At 41.2% G+C, this 19200-nt stretch overlaps 1 protein-coding gene across 1 annotated transcript; it reads right to left on the bottom strand.

Moving 5' to 3' along the window:
* Positions 1–396: 396 nt before the first annotated feature.
* atpaf1 (ATP synthase mitochondrial F1 complex assembly factor 1) lies at positions 397–4554 on the bottom strand. The gene is made up of 9 exons (XM_087782946.1): positions 4337–4554; positions 2777–2885; positions 2019–2078; positions 1875–1937; positions 1419–1469; positions 1300–1347; positions 1142–1237; positions 944–1051; positions 397–835 (listed from the first exon to the last, which is right to left on the bottom strand). Exons 1-9 carry the CDS (start codon positions 4552–4554, stop codon positions 665–667), a joined length of 924 nt encoding a protein of 307 aa, XP_087639072.1. The 3' UTR covers positions 397–664.
* Positions 4555–19200: the final 14646 nt, after the last annotated feature.

The raw sequence follows: 19200 nt of genomic DNA on the forward strand, positions 1-19200 counted from the left end.
GTCATCAAAGTAAACAATCTCATCACGCGTTTAAGTTTGTAATTTTGTCACCCTTTGTAAGCTTTTTATTAAAATGTAATTTTATTGAATACTGGGTCACAAAAGAAGAGTAAAATGTGGCTACTTTTATCCAAACAGGCAATTCATCCTTTACTGTGGATTCTATGGTTTCATAAATGTTTTATATTGCTTCAACAAATATAAATGACTTACTTACATTTTTGGTGTGCGAGTGAATGAGGGCAGGTGTGTTCTATCCATCTATTACCATCCCCCCAAAATCCAACCGTTATCGAAACAACACTAAAATGCATGTCGTTATCCACAAAAGGAGGACGAGGAGTAAAGATGTTTGTCAAACGACAAAAACATACTTTCTGTGACTGATCCACAGCGTTTGAGTTACTTTTTTTAATTGCACGATTCATCGTGGTTGTCCCGGTCAATATACAGCCAAAAAATAATGTCAATTAAAAATCAAACATCATTTTATTAAGAATTTAAATACTAATGTGTACTGGTTGGAGACGAGACCATCTCTTGAAGCCGACTTACAAGTTCAGAGTCTGCACTGGTGCGCGTCCTCTGTGTCCTCTGCCTTCCCAGAGTGACCCACTTGTTCATATTCATGTCATCGCTTTAAACAATGTCCACCCATCCAGGTCTACGCCGTCGAGGCCCCTAGACCGCTCTGCTCCAGCTCGGCGATCACCAACATGTGTTTGAAGTCGGCCGGACTGTGGTTGAACGTCTCCACCAGCCGGAACGTCTCCTGCTGCTGTGTGCCATAGAACAGCTGCACCTGGTTGGCCAAGCACTGCGCCTGGTGGACAGTCTGGGAACAGCGACAGGCAAATAGTTTTAGTCACAGCAGCACTAAGATCAGGAGGGTTTGGGCGACCCCTAGTGGTTAAAGTTTAACTTTTTCAGGAGAACAACTCACAATGAATTTGGGGTCGAGCTCAGCCGTCATGAGAACGATGTTCTTAGAATCCTTCAGCTCAGGGTAGTGATAGAGGATGAGTTGACTCGGAGCGTTCTCTCCTCGAGTCTGGACGTTTAAGGAAATTAAAAATGGTTTGATGAGAAGCTGCCTCAATGCGATACAATTTAGGTTAAAAAAAAACCAGAGCCTCCTGACCTGGATGTTGATGAGGGAGGTGAAGTGCAACTCGTGCCCGGACCACTGACCCATGTAGAACTCATAACCCTCCTTCTGAGGCACGGCATAAAGGAACTGGAAGGAAACAAGCATTAGCACGGCGCTCATGGTGACTGTGATCAGAGTGAGGGACGCACCATGGGGCAGGACTCTGCTCGCTCAGAGATGCTGTCGTACATCTGGGTCTGAGAGAAGATTTGACAAGTCAGAGGAAATAGGTTTTACGGATTGACAGCTGAGGAGAGACCGAACTGACCGGGATGACAGCGCTGATGGTGTCTTTGATGGAGTAATATTTCATCCACAACTGCGGAGGGAGAGAGAGATTATAAATCATTGTTGGTTCTTTGACTACAACATCCTCCTACCCCTCACTTTATAAATCAATTCTTTTACCAATCTTAGGAATGCTTTTGTCCATCATGGGTTCTCGCAATCTCTTAATTCATCAGTTCATCCATCCATCTGCATTGCTTCCTTTGTTTTGTCCATCCATAACAAATCTTTAGATAAACTTTATTGATCCCTCTGGAGATCTTGTTTGCTTTATCCATTCATTCAAAGTTCTTCCTAATGCAACCATTGCTTTTACTTCCAGTTTGCATTTTTCATTCAAGACCTAGCAAATGCATGTTATACACCTGATCAATGTTCTTCCATCCCATAATTAATGTGCTAATATTGAAGTATAGAGGAGGATGTGGGTTCTCACCTCAGCGATCTCTTCTCCGCTCTTGTCCTGGATCAGCTCCATGTTGAGGATGGAGCCAAGCGTCTGAGAAAAAACATCGTGGCTGAATTCAATTGAAATGCTACGTCACAAATTCATGCTTCCATCCGTTATTCTTTTATTTACCTTGTCCTTGGTGAAGGCCGTTTCTACCCCACTGGCCGCCATCTTGTCTCTCTTCTCCAGCTGTAGAAGCCAAACAACATTAGTGTTCATTTTAAGTCATCACTTCAGCCCGCCTATGGCGGAGGAGTTCTCAGGATGCGACAGATGCAGGTTCTGATGATGTTTTTTCTTCTTATGACGGAGGTAGAAAAAATTATTGCACTAAAAGAATTCTTATTGAATTTGGCTTAACAAGGAAACCTACCAGCAGATGAACAAACTCAAAGAAAATCATTTGGAATGAAAGTTACTCTTTAAAAGGTCACTTTAAAATGTAGCCTAATTAAATGCAACTGAATTAAATAAATAAACTAAAAAAAAAAGGTAATTAAGCTTGTCCAAATTAAACATGTCTTCACATGACATTTAAAAGTACTAATTTAAAAAAATATATATTGTTTGCGTGACTTGAGTGTCAGTTCTCCCCTAAATTGTTCCCTTTGAAACCATTTGATTTAATGAGTAATTTAAGTTACCCTTATATTTATTCCCCTTTTAAAAAAAAACCCAAAACAAACAGATCTACTGTACTTAAAGGCAAAATTGGTATATAATTAGTAAATTAGAACAAGGATAGTTACATGAAAAACTACCCAATTAGATTAATGTGAGTAAATGTTATTGGTTTCTTTCCTGCTCTTCTTCCTGATTAATACTGATTTATTTAAGGCAGTTGCTGAGATTGTGTGTCTTCAGGAAGTGCAGGGAAGAAACTTCACCTCCTGCTCCATCTGCTTGATGAACTCCGCCTGCTTGGAGTGTCCCAGGACTTCCTTCTTCGCCTCATGTCGTGTTTCATATCGTGCTTCAAACTCCTCAGGTTTGGAACTTGAAAGAGAAGCAGGTGAGAGTCAGTACAGATCTGACTTATGATTAAACATCAATGATAGCACCGACACACCAACACAACTGTATTCAATTTTTAGTTGCCTCTGTTCAAGATCAGTTGAAAGAGTTCGGTCAAAAAGTTAAATGCGCTTATTTGAAATATCATTTTTTATTTATTGAATTGTTAAAGGGCAACTAGTGTTTCTTAAATAGATGTTGGACTCTATTGTACTCATCACTATATGTCTGTTTATACAAAACTCTATTATCATTTAAATATTTACATTAGAAAATGGGCTTAAGCCCCACCCACAACATTTATCTGGGAATTAAATCTTGTTTTTCATAACCACGCCCACTCTTCTGTGATTGGTCAAACATCAGATAACTTGACCACAGTACGTTGTCAGAGCTGCTGTGGTAAAGGTTGCAATGAACTGAACCACACATTGTTGTCTCTGTGCTGGCAAACTGAAAGTGTCACATTTAAAGAAGCAATCACCTAAGTTCTCAGTCAAATTCCTTGTTACACTGTGTCAGGGGACTCCACCCTTTGTGGACAGCTTCACAGTCGCTACATAACATGCTTAATTTGATTGAACTCAAAAGAGTGTAAACAGAAGTTCTGCTCCCTGGTATACTCAGGAAACACTTAAGTGCAAACAAAATTCTAGACGATTCGAGAAGAAATGACGTGAATAGAAATGGTTTGCAAATAATTTAACATCCACTAATGTCACAGCAAACATGTTAATGTGACTCTGATGAATACTTGACTAGTGAGGTTGACATGGGTCTGAGCAGTGAAATGTTTGTACGCCACCTTCAAACTTGAAAGGAAATCTGCACTATTTCACACTTTTGATACATATGAACTTTATAAAACGATGTGTGCACGTCTAGTACATGAGGCCCCAGGTTCTTCTTCAGCACTGTAGCCAGGCTGACACTGAGCCATAATTCCATTGAGCAGTCCAGTCCTCCTCATGTCAGCAGCAGTGATTCCAGGAACTTCTTTAATGAAAAAATCTTCACCAAATAGAAGAAAGATTCATACTGATTATTTCAGTAAGTCCTCCACAACTGTCTTTGATCGTTTCCTCCTCTAAATCCCAAACACGTCTCTTGAATCCAATACCAAATCATATCGAATCATCCATGGCTGCTTACTTAGCACATCTGTACTTGACAATATTAACTTTTCAATGACATCAGGTTTTGAACTGAATGCAGTTATTAAACCTCTGCTTCAAAAGCCCTCTCTTGATCCAGGGGTTCTTACAAATCACCGGGTTATCCTAATATAATTCAGGTTCTGCCTCTTTTATAACCATGTGTTTTGTTGAGTGTGTTTTCATGTTCAGTGATAAAGCGACAGCATCTCTGTACACACACTGATAAACATTATTAAATGTGTTACTCCAACATGGCTCGTGCATCCGGTGACTGACCTCCGCAGCTTCTGGATCTTCTCCTGGTATTTATTGTAATACGGGTTCTCCTCCAGATCCGGTTCCTTCCGGAGGGCGAAGGCTCGGAACTGTGACGGTACCAGACCCGGGATGAGTGGTCGGATCCCGGACGCCCTGACCGCTAACATTCCCCGATACAAACATGACATCTGCAGCAGAGCGGCGGCCATGTTGCCATCGCTCTGGTGGTGCCACATCGATGACAGTCCGACCCGCGGCGAGCCTTAAGTAATTTTAGTTCCGCACGAGACGCACGGTGACAATAGACTGGAGTGGTGCGGGATCGACAAAATCAAAGTGCAACTTTCAATATTTTATTTCAAATGTAAACCTGAATGTATCTGTATAAATGATAAATGATATTCCCTTTAATACACAAATCATATTATTGGAACTACAGTATATTGTAATATCTAATTGGGCAACCAAAAAGGACACACAAAAACTTTATAAGTAAGTAAGTAAGTAAGTAATATTTATTTATATAGCGCTTTTCGAGACCAGGGTCACAAAGCGCTTTAACAATCAAAACAATACTCAAAACAGTACATACTTCAAAGATCAAGACAACACCGAGAACAACAAGTTCGAGAAATTCAAGATGGTTATTGTATGAAAATATATATTTTAAACAGGTCTATGGGCTACTTTTTTCGGTGTACGTTGGTGACCCATGGCTTAAAGAGCAGCTGAAATCTATTTTGGCAAGGTTCGAGGACATTGATTTTAATGCCAGACCATGAGAAAGTGGTGTTTTTAAAAGCCACATAAAGTGAATGATACAATTATAGTATTAAATATGATCTTTCATTGGATTTATCTTGGCCGATCGTCTAAAGATGCAGCTTTTTTTTTGTATCTAACGAAAACACAATTCTGTTTAAAATATTGTCACAATGGGGACATTGTGTGCTCTTGTGTGTATGTGTTCGAGTGCTGGTTTTAGTGTTTCCATTTGCTTGTGTTTGCAGAGGAAACACAATTCAGACACGGCGACACTCGCAGCACTTCACAGTGAATGTGACAGTTTGTGTATTTGTCTTCACTTATTTATTCATTTATTTATTTGTTCTCTGGCCGCTCTGAATTATACAAGAGTTGCCTTCCTTTGCTCAAGTCAAAAACAACAACATCTGTCTGGCAAATGAAGAGCTTAGTGTTGCTCCATCATTCATGATAAAAGCCTCAAGAGCCACACATGAAATATACACGACCGCCCCGAGGATCCCCTACGACAAATAGTATACAGTGTGTAGATCACATGACACTATTTGTGTTACTGTTTGTCTATAGTGTGGGACTAGAATAGTATCCACCTGCTTATACAGCAATACACACTTCCCGGTGTGTTCTGTTTAGGTGCTTTCTTTATGTTAACTTGAGCAACTATCAATGCTAGTTAGAATTAGATGCTATCATGCTTACTAGCATCGTTTTGTAATGATTTAAGAAGTTTAATTTGCTAATCATCAATGTTGTCTCTTTAAGCAACATTATTAAAGATCGGAAAAGAATGTTTCAGATATTAAATCTTCACACATTCACACACAGACTCAAACACTCATTCTACACATTTAACATTTTTCTATTTTTTATTCTTCACACCTGATAAAGCTAACAGGAAGTAGCATGAAGAGCATCCTCCTGATGATATCGTCCAGTTCCACCAATCGTAGGTGAGAAGCTTCTGATGGTGAAGAGATTGAGATCATGAAGCAGCAGCAGAGTTGACTCACACTCACAGACGAAGACATGGCTGTAGAGATGCTGCTGCTGGTGGTTCTCTTCTCCAACAACATCCACGCTGAAATCCTCAAGATGAAAGGAACGTCTCATCACTTCATCCTGAACAAAACACCTGATGACTTCTGCCTGATCTCAAGATGGAGCGGTGAGGAGAAGAAACTTCTGTGGAACTCTTCACATCATCATGATTACAGTCTGCAGAGAGAAGCTTCTTATCAAATATTCCCTCTGGAGGTTCAAGAACGGTACCAGTACCATGAACAGGGGTTTGTGAGACATGAAAGATAAGCATTCAGTCTTTTTTCCGTTATGTTGGACAGACACTGGAGCTGACTTGTGACGGTGTGGGACCAAACCAGAGTGTCCAGTGGGCTTTCCATCATTATAACCACAGAACAGGAAATATGGAATTAGCTTTAATCGATGATGAAACATCTTCAAAGCATAAACCACAGCAATTGAAGAACAAACCATCTCTTCTGCTAACAGTTGTAGAAAGTTCTGGTTCGGTGGATTATTACTGTCTGGAGAAGAACCATCACAGCTGTGACCTACTGAAAGAGTTTATGACTTTATTGACTTCACTGTTTATTTTAAGTCAGTGTGGCTCTTGTTTCCTCTTCAGTGTTAATAAAGTTTAAACTTGAATAGGAACAAACCACAATTCGTATTTATTCAATTGTTTAGGCACGCTATGAGTGTGTAATTGTTATCATTTGTGTTTGTTTTTGTGTACATGAGTGTCTATAAGGGAAACTGTTTTTGTAAACGCCATTGAATTATTTCAACCGAAATGGCTGTTTTTCTGCTTACTTTCCAGCAGGTGGCGGTATTGGCATACAATCAATATTACCTAAATTAACGACACAAAAAAAATACTAACATATTATTATTTAATATATGTACAGACACTTATATGATGACAGTAATAATACTATGGCATAAAAATCAATAGATTATAGAAAATAGAAACATTATGAGTTTGATAATAACCAAAAATCCTGGAAACAAAAAGTTAAAAAGAAACCAATTCAGTTACATTTTATCATTTTATGGATTATGATGTACAACAAATATTAAGGATACAAAAGTTAGTTTGCATGAATAATGAAATTACAAAAACATTTTATTCAGATTTTAATAAAAATATATGGTTTAGCAATAGATAAATATAAAACTATATATATAAAAAAGAAAAAAGAAAAATACTTTCATAGAACAGGTTTTAACAAAAACCTTATTTATTATAAAGTATTACTTAAATTAAAATTTACCATTCCAATGACACCAAAATTAAAATAAAATAATATTTGTGTTTATTCACACTTAGTTCTCAAAATATTTTCTCTGGTCAATTATATTTAGTTTCTTTCTCGTTTTTTATTTTCCTTCGACCAGTTCTTATTGAGCACACAAGTTTGTGTGTGTGAGAGAGAGATGGAGTGTAATGTATTTGCGTGTCAGTGAGTGTGTGTGTGTTTATACATTGTGTAGAGACACACTCTTGCACAAAAATTAAACACATTTTGAGTGTGAGTAGAAAGTGTGAGTGAAGAGTGAGGACGAAGCTCTTTCAGTCTTTGCGTTGTCTGAGACATTAGCACTCATGATGAGGATAATCTGGTGTAAGAGTGGGATTACAGTGGTGATGGGTGGGGGGGACGGTTATTAATTAGGACTGAAGAGCTTCAGCTCTGCTCGACCAGGTCTCTCAGCTTTGAGCTCGATCTCACGACTCCACAGAAGACATGAATCTTTAACGGCCCGCACCAGAATAGAAATTTGTCGAAAACAGAGGCAGAATGTGGGTCAGATGAAGGACGATGGGGGATTAGACGGTAGAGGTGCACAGATTCATTTCCTGTCTCAGACTCAAACTCATATTTTTTGGTATGTGAATGTGTCGTCATGACTTCCTGCCCCACTGATACTGTTGTGTCGTCTATCTTGGGAATCGATTTTATTCTATTGGTTTATAGCACCTTAAACATGTCATCGTCATAACCTTAACCTTAACCCTAACCCTAACCCTAACCCTAACCCTAACCCTAACCCTAACCCTAACCCTAAACCTTAAACCCTAAGCCTAACACTCAACCTAACCCTAACCCTTACCCTTACTCTTACTCTTACTCTTACTCTTACTCTTACTCCTACTCTTACCCTAAACCCTAAACCCTAAACCCTAAACCCTAAACCCTAAACCTAGCCCTAGCCCTAGCCCTAGCCCTAGCCCTAGCCCTGACCCTGACCCTAACCCTAACCCTTACTCTAACCCTAACCCTAACCCTAACTCTTACTCTTACTCTTACTCTTACTCTTACTCTTACTCTTACTCTTACTCTTACTCCTACTCCTACTTCTACTCTTACCCTAAACCCTAAACCCTAAACCCTAAACCTAGCCCTAGCCCTAGCCCTAGCCCTAGCCCTAGCCCTAGCCCTGACCCTGACCCTAACCCTAACCCTAACCCTTACTCTAACCCTAACCCTAACCCTAACCCTAAACCTAAACCTAACCCTAACCCTAACCCTAACCCTAACCCTAAACACTAAACCTTAACCTACCCTAACTCTAAATTCCAAATGACAGAAATTCACCTTGATGCATGATTTGAGTCAAACCTGACAAAACGAGTCCATATGTGTCAATCCTCGGAAATCTCACAAGATATTTTATACGTGTGGGATTCAGTATTTTTCTAAATCTGTCTTGCGTTATAATTAAGGTGTTAGAGACTCACCTTGACACTTGGTACTCCATGGGTCACCATGTTTTCCCATCAAGCACCTTGTCTTCAATAGAGTACACACATGTGGGACTTAGTTAAACAAACTAACTTAGCCCGTGAGACGTTGAACCAATTCACGAGTCCACTGGAAGTAAAGTTTTAATCTCTACTCTTCACTTCACGAGTGAGTCATGCTGCCTGGAAATTGTATGGATCTCTATCTAAAGGGAGAATTTGTTGAACATTAAATGAAAGTGTCTTGTTCCAGGTGGAAATCCTGGATCTACCAGTTTCAGAGTGAAGTTGCCCCATCATGGTGGAACATTCCTCGCCCACTCCCCCGACCGCCCACCTCCCCTCGGTGGTCCGGGGGCCACAGGTCCGGCGCCAAACGCACGCAAACATTTAAATATTTCAAAGTGTACTCTCGCTCGTCGGCCGACACACAGGAGGAGGAGAGAGAGCGACAACGGCGACAGCCTCATGAATAGTCCATGAGAGAACCCCCACTTTCCTCCTCGCCCCCCCCCCACCTCCCCACAACCTGTCAAAGTCTCACAATGATTTATTGATTTCTTTATTTGTCGCACAAAAAAAAAGGGGGGAAGTCACTCGCCACTTGTTTCTTTTTTCTCTCCCCGTCAAGATTCCAGACGTTGGACCTTCGACACTCGTGATCTATCACTCCTCTGCGTCGCTCCCGTCTTCCACTCTTTTAATTTCTTTCCAGTTTGACTTCCTCTGATGTATCTCCCTCTTTCTTTACTTCTGGTTATTTATATCTTGATCTCTTTAATTTGATTTTCTCTCTCTTACTTCTTTCTTTTCAGCTTGAGTGGAAAGTTAAAAAAAAAAAAAAACAGTCAATCCATCATGCTGGCTTTTTTATAATTTGCTGTTCTTCTTCCTCTCTTCCCTCTTGTATTCTGCTATACATGTGACATATTTTCTACTCCTTTTTTCTACGTTTATTTTGCACTGATTCAGATAAAACTATGGATAATAATATAGAATAATGGAAGCAATGATCGTTGATAATGAGACGGATCAGTTGAAAAAATAGAAGAGATGATGGATTTTTTTAAGTATGGTTGGATGCCAGATGACGGATGGAATAATTGGATGGTTTCCAAAATGATGGATGGATAAATGAATGGATGGTTGGATGACAAAATAGCATGATGGTTGGAGGAACCAAGTTGGTGGATGAAAGGATAGTTGGGAGGATTAGATGGAGGGATGGTTGGATACTATATGATGGATAAAAGGGTGTGTAGAAGAAGAATGAATGGATGGATGGACAGTTGTATGTATGGATGAAAAGATAGAAGGATGGAGGGATGGTTGGATACTATATGATGGATGAAAGGGTAAGTATAAGAATGAATGAATGGATTGATGGACAGTTGTAGGTATGGATGAACAGATAGAAGGATGGAGGGATGGTTGGATACTATATGATGGATGAAAGGGTAAGTAGAGGAAGAATAAATGGATGGATGGACAGTTGTAGGTATGGATGAACAGATGGAAGGATGGATGGATAGTTAGGTGAATTGACGGATGAGGGATAAATGGATATTGAACAGGTCGACCATCAGGTTAGATTATCTGACACATGCCCGTTTTGTAAAACACAAGTTGGTTCTCAGACCTCCATGTCACTCTCTCCAGTGTCTCCACCCACACGTGCTCCCCTCTCATCTCCCCCCTATATCCCCCCACCCTCTGCCTCCACCCCCGGCTGTCGATGAGCGCAGCGGTCAGTGGCAGCAGTCGATGAGCTGACAGTCTGCAGTTATCGCTCTAATTAAGATGCCACACTTGAGTTAAAGAGCAGCTTTAGAGTCGGATGGAGAATTGATCAGAGCGTGTGTGTGTGTGTGTGTGTGTGTGTGTGTGTGTGTGTGTGTGTTTAAGGGGGGTGGAGGATTCGTTAGTGAGGGGGGGGGGGGGTATCAGTCAGGCATCAGGGATCATGTTAAGAGTGGAAGCTCCTACAGAGGTCACATGACCTGAACCGAAGAAAAACTCACGTCACATCTTGAATCGAATAAAGTTGTGTCTCTATGTGTGTGTGTGTGTGTGTATCTCTACATCTTTAAGTGTGTTACTGAGCAACCCATTGCATTGTGTGTGTTTCTCTAAGCATACTCCAGTGCCTCACTGCATGATAACAAAAGTGTGTGTGTGTTTAGTGCATTTCATTTCACAAAAGTGTGTGTGTGTTTAGTGCATTTGATTTTACAAAAGTGTGTGTGTGTGTTTAGTGAATTTCATTTCACAAAAGAGTGTGTGTGTTTAGTGCATTTAATTTCACAAAAGTGTGTGTGTGTTTAGTGCATTTGATTTTACAAAAGTGTGTGTGTGTGTGTTTAGTGCATTTGATTTTACAAAAGTGTGTGTGTGTGTTTAGTGCATTTCATTTCACAAAAGTGTGTGTGTGTTTAGTGCATTTGATTTTACAAAAGTGTGTGTGTGTGTGTTTAGTGCATTTGATTTCACAAAAAGTGTGTGTGTGTGTGTGTGTGTTTAGTGCATTTGATTTCACAAAAGTGTGTGTGTGTGTGTGTGTGTGTGTTGCCTCGTCGCCACCAGACTGTTTGCAAACATCTTGAAGCCGCACAGCTGTGTGTCCAGATGTGCGCGCGTGCATCGGATGAATATGAATGAGCGTGCGTCGGGGCGGGAGCGTCCGAGCGTGTCCGCTCAGCCCACTGCACACGCATCGAACGCACATCCTGACACACGACCCGGGCGACACCTTTGCACGCACCACGCAGAGGCCGCAGCGGGCGGAGGTAGAAGGTCGCCCGCGCTGACCCCCGGTGGTCACGTGAGCGGAGCACTGTTTGAGACACTCACCTGGTTGCCCTGCGTCAGAGTTCCACGGTGGTTTCACGGTAGAATCTCTGGTCGGGTGTGTTTTTAACTTATTTCGTTGAGTATGTGACATATTGGCTTGATTGCTTTGCTGGATTTTGCTGCCCTCGTGAGGTCAATATTAATATAAAATGGATTGAGAATAAATATGTTTTTCCTTTTTTTTATGAATTACATTTTGTATTTTTCATTAAAACTCTCATTTTTCAACAATTGCAACAAGAATAGAAAACATAGGCAAGACTTTGACAAGATTAGAATTAATAATTTTGATTTGAAATAATAATTTTGTTCTTCAAAATTTGTTTTCGTCAAAGAATGCTCCCTTTGCAGTAATGACAGCTTCTCAAACTTTTGCCATTCTGTCTGATCATATGATGAGGTTATCTGAAGAAATTTAAGCCCACGTTTCCTGAAGTGTGATTAACTTGATGGTCAGTTCTTGCGTACCCTACGGTTAAACTTCTCCCACAACAGCTCAATGGGGTTGAGATCTGGTGACTGCGCCGGCAGCTCCTTTACAGACTGAAAACCAGCTTCTTCTCTAAATAGCTCCTGCATAACTTGAAGGTGAGCTTTGGGTCTTTGTCCTGCTGTACGATGAAACTGGTTCCAACAAAGTGCTGTCCACAGGGTATGGCACGGCGCTACAAGATGGAGTGATAGTCTTCCTTGTTCAAAATCCACTTTACCTTTTACAAATCTCCCACTTTACAAGCACCAAAGCATCTCCAGACCATCACATGACCTGCTCTATGACAGATGATGTCAGGTTCCAGAATCTTTCTCTTGGCCTGCGTCTTACAAACATTTTTGTTTGATCCAAACACCTCAACTTTGATTCTTCCATCCATAACACTTTTTTCCATTCTTCTCTCCAATGTCTGTGATATTTTGCCCATAATAATCTTTTAATTTGACTGGGCAGTCTCAGATACAGCTTTTTCTTTGTTACTCTGCCTAGAAGACCAGCATCCAGGAGTCTCATCACTGTAGACGTTGGTGTTTTGCAGAAACCATTAAATGAAGATGCCAATGGAGGACCTTTGATCCGCCTATTTCTCAAAGTAGAGACTTGAATGAACTTGTCTTCTTTCTCAGTTGGGCACCAGGGCTCCCACTTCTGTTTCTTCTCCGGTTAGAGCCTGTTTGTGCTGCTCTCTGCTGTACTTATGCTGGAACGTAACCCCAAGTAAGCAAGGGAACAATGTATTTTTTTCTTTTACAATTTTCTCATTAGCTAAGGTTTAATGAACCAAATTTTAAAATCCTGGATTTTTAGTTTTCCAACAAAATCTCAGATTTTAACTTTTCAACTTTTCTTGCGTTCTTCATAGTACCTCCATAGATAAATAGCTACAATTCTTCTCTGATACGCACATTTGACTTTCCTATAACAACAGTTTTCTTTCTTATATCCAACAAGTTTTATGTTATAAAACAATGTATATGTAAGAAGAAGAAGTCTCGTGGTACTTAACCCTAACTGTCACCTTGACCCAGAGGCCCGGAAACAAATGTGTTTGAGGTATCCGTTGTGTTGCCTCTGGGTTTGTTTTGGGGCCTCTGGGTCACCTTGAACCTGGGATAAAACAAGGGTTAAAGACTTTGATATAACCGTCCATTTTTTAAACCAATGGTAGTATTGTTGCTCCGCTCAGCAGTAATTAAAGTGGTCCCTCGTTTATCGCAGGGGATACGTTCTAAACACAACCCGCTATAGACGAAATCAGGAAATTGGAGCACTGGAAGGGAGTTAATTATATTACATCTACAATTTAGTTTACTTAATTTACAGTTTTATAAAAATCGAGGTCATGTTTGTATGTTTTTTTCATTTTTACACTTTTTATATCTAAACAAAACAAATGGTAATAGAAAAAATGTAGGAATGAAGAAAAAAAGGATTCTTTTGTCTTGTCAACATTTTCCCTGTAAACCCGCGTCAAGCCACAAACGGCGTGATACTGACAGAAGATGAATTCCCAATGTGACCCCTCTTCGTGTCTTACAAGGCTCCTCTAACCCTCCGGGCGACCAAACGCTTGTTCAACTCGAGGGCGTTCCGGGCGACGTGGAAGACCTCAAGGCCGTCGCGTCCATTGATTGCCACTGATGGAGCTCATTTACATAAGTATGGGAATGTTCAAGGTTAGTTCATGCTAAAATCATATTGCGAGACCGTTTCAGGTAATCTTCAAAAAATAATGCATTTCCCATATACTATCAAGGTCCGGGCGACCAAATCTGCATGCTCCCTCTCTCTCTCTCTGTCTCCCCGCTCACACGGCTATCGACTAACCATCAAATCCTCGATCTACACGGCGGGCCATTTCTCCTTGTCTCAGCACTCCACACCTCCCTTATAGCTCATAATCTCATCCCAACACGCAAATGACCCTCGAAGACAGAGAGTAGATTTCATATGGCCTACTACCATTCTGCAAACACCAGTCAAAAAAAAGAGGTTTTGGACTTGGGTGGACCCGTCACGAAAAGGAAGTTCCCGGTATTGCTGAAGAATGTTCGGGACCTTGAACTCCGCTTTGACATTTTTTCGAAAAGCAAAAGGTGTAACGATTTATTTTGTTGAGTACTTCAGATGTCTAACTGATTTTTGTCAACAGAGGTACTTTCATTCAAATAATTCCAACATTATTTTCTACTTTGTTTGGAGGTAGAATCTACCCTTGACTCCTGACCAATGAGAGCACAGTGGGCGTGGTTAGAGGAACTCTAGTACTATTTAAGAACCACTTGAATCATCAGGAAACTGCCTCTTTACCATCCCAAAGAAGTTAAAAAACATAATAATGTTTCAGGAAAATCATGGAAGGGACTCTTACCCAGTTTATCCTCAGTCGCTATTCAGAGACTGTGAGCAATTGCTTCGTCAATCTGGTTCAAAAGTCGCGTCATAGTACCTCTGATTGTTCTCCGCTTTCTTCTTACTCTTTAAATTTCGGTTTTTACGTTCCTTGTGGTTTCTCCATCTCCTTTTCTGCATTCCCTGGTCAAAAAGTCCAAAAATAACCTTGCAGGATGTCAGTTATGGAAAATAAAGTTACATTATATAAGAAAAAAGGTGAGAAAAAAGTACAGGCAGTCAGTGGTTCTTAAATTGGCGTTCGCTCATTCATTCTCAGGTCGCTCCTCAGCTGAGTGAAACAACTGCTTCCGGTCCGTATCTGTCACAACATCCAACATACAACATGATCATGATCATCCCTTTAACTCTGTTATTAACAAAAAATATCCATAATATTAAATAAGCAGGTTTTAATCAATACTATAAATAAACAATGTCAGAAATATACTTAAATTAACTTGTGTAACCCAAATAAGTAACAACAGCTTCTTTATTATATAGAGACTTTAGGTTCAGGTCCAGGAAAAAGCGAGCATCCCCACTTATCATCCAGCCTGACGCCACTGACCACCCCCGACAGGACCTGCCAGTCACCGTGACGACTACATCAGGGCGGCCATCTGTCAGCCGCCATCACTCCTGGTAAACGAGGCTGATGATCTTCTCCTCCTTCACCCTTTATGGGTGCTTGGGGAGACAATGGGGCGATGCAGACCCCCCGAGTTTCTGTCCTAACACACATTTATATATATATGAAACAGAGAGTGCCCCCCCTCCCCTCCTGGTTCAAGTCCCCTGCTGCTGCTCACTGATGGATGAAGAGGCAGGAATTAACCTTGGCTTGATGGGGACTCGTCGCCACTCTGAGAGTCCTGTTTGCCTCTCACTTATTTCCTGATGCCAGAAAGTGTCTGAGTCTGTGTGTGTGTGTGTGTGTGTGTGTGTGTGTGTGTGTGTGTGTGTGTGTGTGTGTGTGTGTGTGTGTGTGTGTGTGTGTGTATGTGTGTGTGTGTGAGAGAGCGAGGTGGGCACACATGTTGGGACGTCTTGTCAAAAAGTCAAAGAAAGAGTCGCGGGGTCATACGTGCTTCTCATATTCTCACTAGGTGGCGCTCATTTTCTCCATCATTTTTTATCATTCACTTACTTTTGAATTTGTATTTTGCAAGGTTTAAAGAAAACAGCACACAACATTATGGATAATAATGAAACAAGAAGAGGCAAAAGTTTGCTTACGTGAAGCTTACACCAAAATAAATGTTAGAATAAACTTATATAAAAAAACTTGAAAAAAAAGTATGAATAAAAAGTGACTAACAACGTCAATGAAGCAAAAAAAAAAAAATCAAATGAAAAAAAACTGCAGAAAATGCAAGTGTTGATGTGACTCATAAACAACAATAAAAAGAACAAGAATGAACAGCAAGATAATACAGAGCAGCAGTTTAATGATCTCGTAAACATTTTATTTTTTATTCACAGAAGAATAATGTTTATGCTGAATGAGAAGAAATGTTGTATAACTTAGTTCCTTAAATCATTGAAAATTGGTAGTGGGGACTTGAGGGAGATTAAGATTAGGAAATCAGCGTTTTGAGTAAAAATGAACTGTCTTTGTAATAAGAGAATATCTTTTAATCTTTAAAATTGAAAAAAATATTAATGTCATAAATACTAAAAACTCTTGGATAAAGGAGCTAATGAAATGTATGATCGTATAGAAATCCTAAGTGTTTCTAAAAACCAACGTTATGTGAAGACGGCTTGTTCCCAAACTATATGCACCCGATTTGGTTTCTGTCATACCATTGAATGGGCGCATATCCTCATATTATGATATATATATTAACCCTGGGGGCAAAAAAAAGAAGAAAAGACAACCTTGGCCGATTTGCTATCCACCGAGTTAAACCCTAACACTAACACCAACCCTAACCCTAGGGTCTTTAACCCTAACCCTAGGGTCTTTAACCCTAACCCTAACCCTAATCCTAACCCTCACCCTAACCCTAACCCTAACCCTAACCCTAAACCTAACCCTAACATTTTATTTATTCCGTTTAAAGACAGATAACTTTATCTTTCTTGGACGCAAACTGGAAAGATACGGAAAAACACGAAACGATACGGAAGTACCGGGTTAGGGCTAGGGTTAGGGTTAGGGTTAAAGACCCTAGGGTAAGGGTTAGTGTCAGAGTTAGGGTTTAGCTCAGTGGATAGCGCATCGGCCATGGTTGTCGTTTTGCCCCCAGGGAGGCGGGATCGCAACCCGCTCGAGACAATATACAGTATAACATTGGGTCAACCAGATGAATAGCTGATAACAGCCTATTCTACATGCTAGTAGGTAGAATAGGGCCCTACTGGCCCATATGAATGGGATGATAATATGAGGATATGCGCCCATTCAATGGTATGACACACCATGATAGTGTGACAGATACGGATAAATTAAACCATTACAAAGAGTAATCAGACGGTTCGAATTAACAAGACGTCCGATCCTTCTCAAGATGCCACTAGATTTAACCAAGACCACCATTGGTGGCTGCGACACCAGTCACCGTCTCTCTGGACAGCGACGGCAGGACGAGGTGAGGGAGGTTAATAGTTTGTCTCTCTTGAACTGACAGTAAAGGGTCGGATCAGTGCGTTGGCTTTCCGTGGAGGGAGGTCAGTGGGTCACTTCCATTCGTGTTAAAGGTGACGGACGGGCGGACAGGTAGACGGGAACGATAACAATGCCGTCAAACCCTGATCCTCGGTCTGTAATTTGAACGAGGATTTGTGGCGCTGATTGACCTCCACGCCGCTCTGGACTCACAGTTGTTAGCAACAACAGCTTCCTCCCGGAGTCGAGTCGCACTGGAACGAGCTGTGACCTGATCCGAGGTGAACACTGTCGGCAGGTGACGTCGCCGCGTCTGTCAGTGTGTGTGAGAGCGATGTGGCTGCGAAGTGTCCTGAAAACACACCGCTGATGACACACATGTGACTAAATCCATGTTGACCCGTCACACTGTCGCCCGTGTGTGTGTGTGTGTGTGTGTGTGTGTCACTTCCACCGCAGCGTGATCAGGTGTGGCGGCTGGACCTTCGTCTGTCCCCCCCATCAGCCGGTTACCGTGGCGATGGGACCTGAGTTCTGTCCCCTTTTAGTGTCGACCGGCGTGACGTCCCGTCAGGTCCACTGACGTGTGTGTTTGTGTGTTTGTGTGTCCGCACAGCGGCTGAGCGACCCTGGCAGTCTGTCCCCGAGGATCAGCCTTCCCCGAGTGACCTGCTGACCCACACACACACACATTAGATACATACACACAAGTACGTCACACGCTTTCAGGTAAATACACTAAACAACGCACAATCACAAGAAACTATACACACTCACATTAACGCACGCACAAGCACGGATGACCAGATATTTCTACACACAAATAAACACACACAACTCACATTCATTGACGGAAACACAAACTATGACATGCACACAAGTATGCACATGACCTCAAACACACACGTGATAATACACTCTTGTGCACGGTCACACATGCACACAAATTACAACAAAAACATTAGATACATAACACAAAAGTCAGAATCCTCGCACAGACACAAAAGGGAAACTCACACTTGTCATGGCATCCCTTAGCAAATAAGTATATTCAAGTGAACTATGTGTATACTTATTTTATACTATAATTGAAGTAGTATACTCAAAGTTTACTTTTGACATCCCTTAGCAAACAATTATATTCAAGTGTACTATGAGTATACTTATTTTATACTATAATTGAAGTAGTATACTCAAAGTTTACTTTTGACATCCCTTAGCAAATAAGTATATTCAAGTGTACTATGAGTATACTTATTTTATACTATAATTGAAGTAGTTTTCTGGAAGTTTACTTTTGATATCCCTTAGCAAATAAATATACTTAAGTGTACAATGAGTATACTTATTTTATACTATATATGATAAGCCGAGACACACTCACACTAAACTGAGGTACAGGCAGGTTACATGTACATTTCTTCCAAGCTAGCCAGGGGATCAGGGCTGCTTTTGGTTCCATGTACAGCACTGTGTTCAAACTAGGAACCTTCAGTAAATGGAGGAGATCATTGGTAACTCCCAAACGCACACACTCCGGTCTCAGACAAGGCGCAGACGTGAGCGCCTCTGTTTCCGGATTCCAAGTCCCGGGTGAAGACGGTGTCACAGCCAATCAGCCTCAGCGGCGTCACGTGACTCCGGCGCCATTTCTTGCTCTCTAAACACTCCTGACAAGTCCCCATCTGAAGGACTGCACTTGTCCAAACACTCCGGGTCCTCCTGGTCGCTGCTCCTGGTCAGCCCATTGATCTCTGTCAGGATTGAATGTCAGACAGGTTCAAAGATGCTCTTCGTCCGCCATTAATAATTCACGGCGTCTGAATCATCAATAATAATTCTCACAGAGCGATCATTCAGCTTCACCGCCGCGCGTCCCTCCTTCTCCTCTTCCTGCCGCGGGCAACTCTTGCTCTTCGCTCCCTCATATCTTTTTTTGCTTATTCGGAAAACCTCTCTCCGAGCTCCAGGTTTTCCCTGCGAAGGCACTTTCTCGGCGGATC

Source organism: Callionymus lyra, chromosome 2 (genome assembly GCF_982586985.1).
Source record: "Callionymus lyra chromosome 2, fCalLyr1.hap1.1, whole genome shotgun sequence".
Lineage (NCBI taxonomy): Eukaryota > Metazoa > Chordata > Actinopteri > Syngnathiformes > Callionymidae > Callionymus > Callionymus lyra.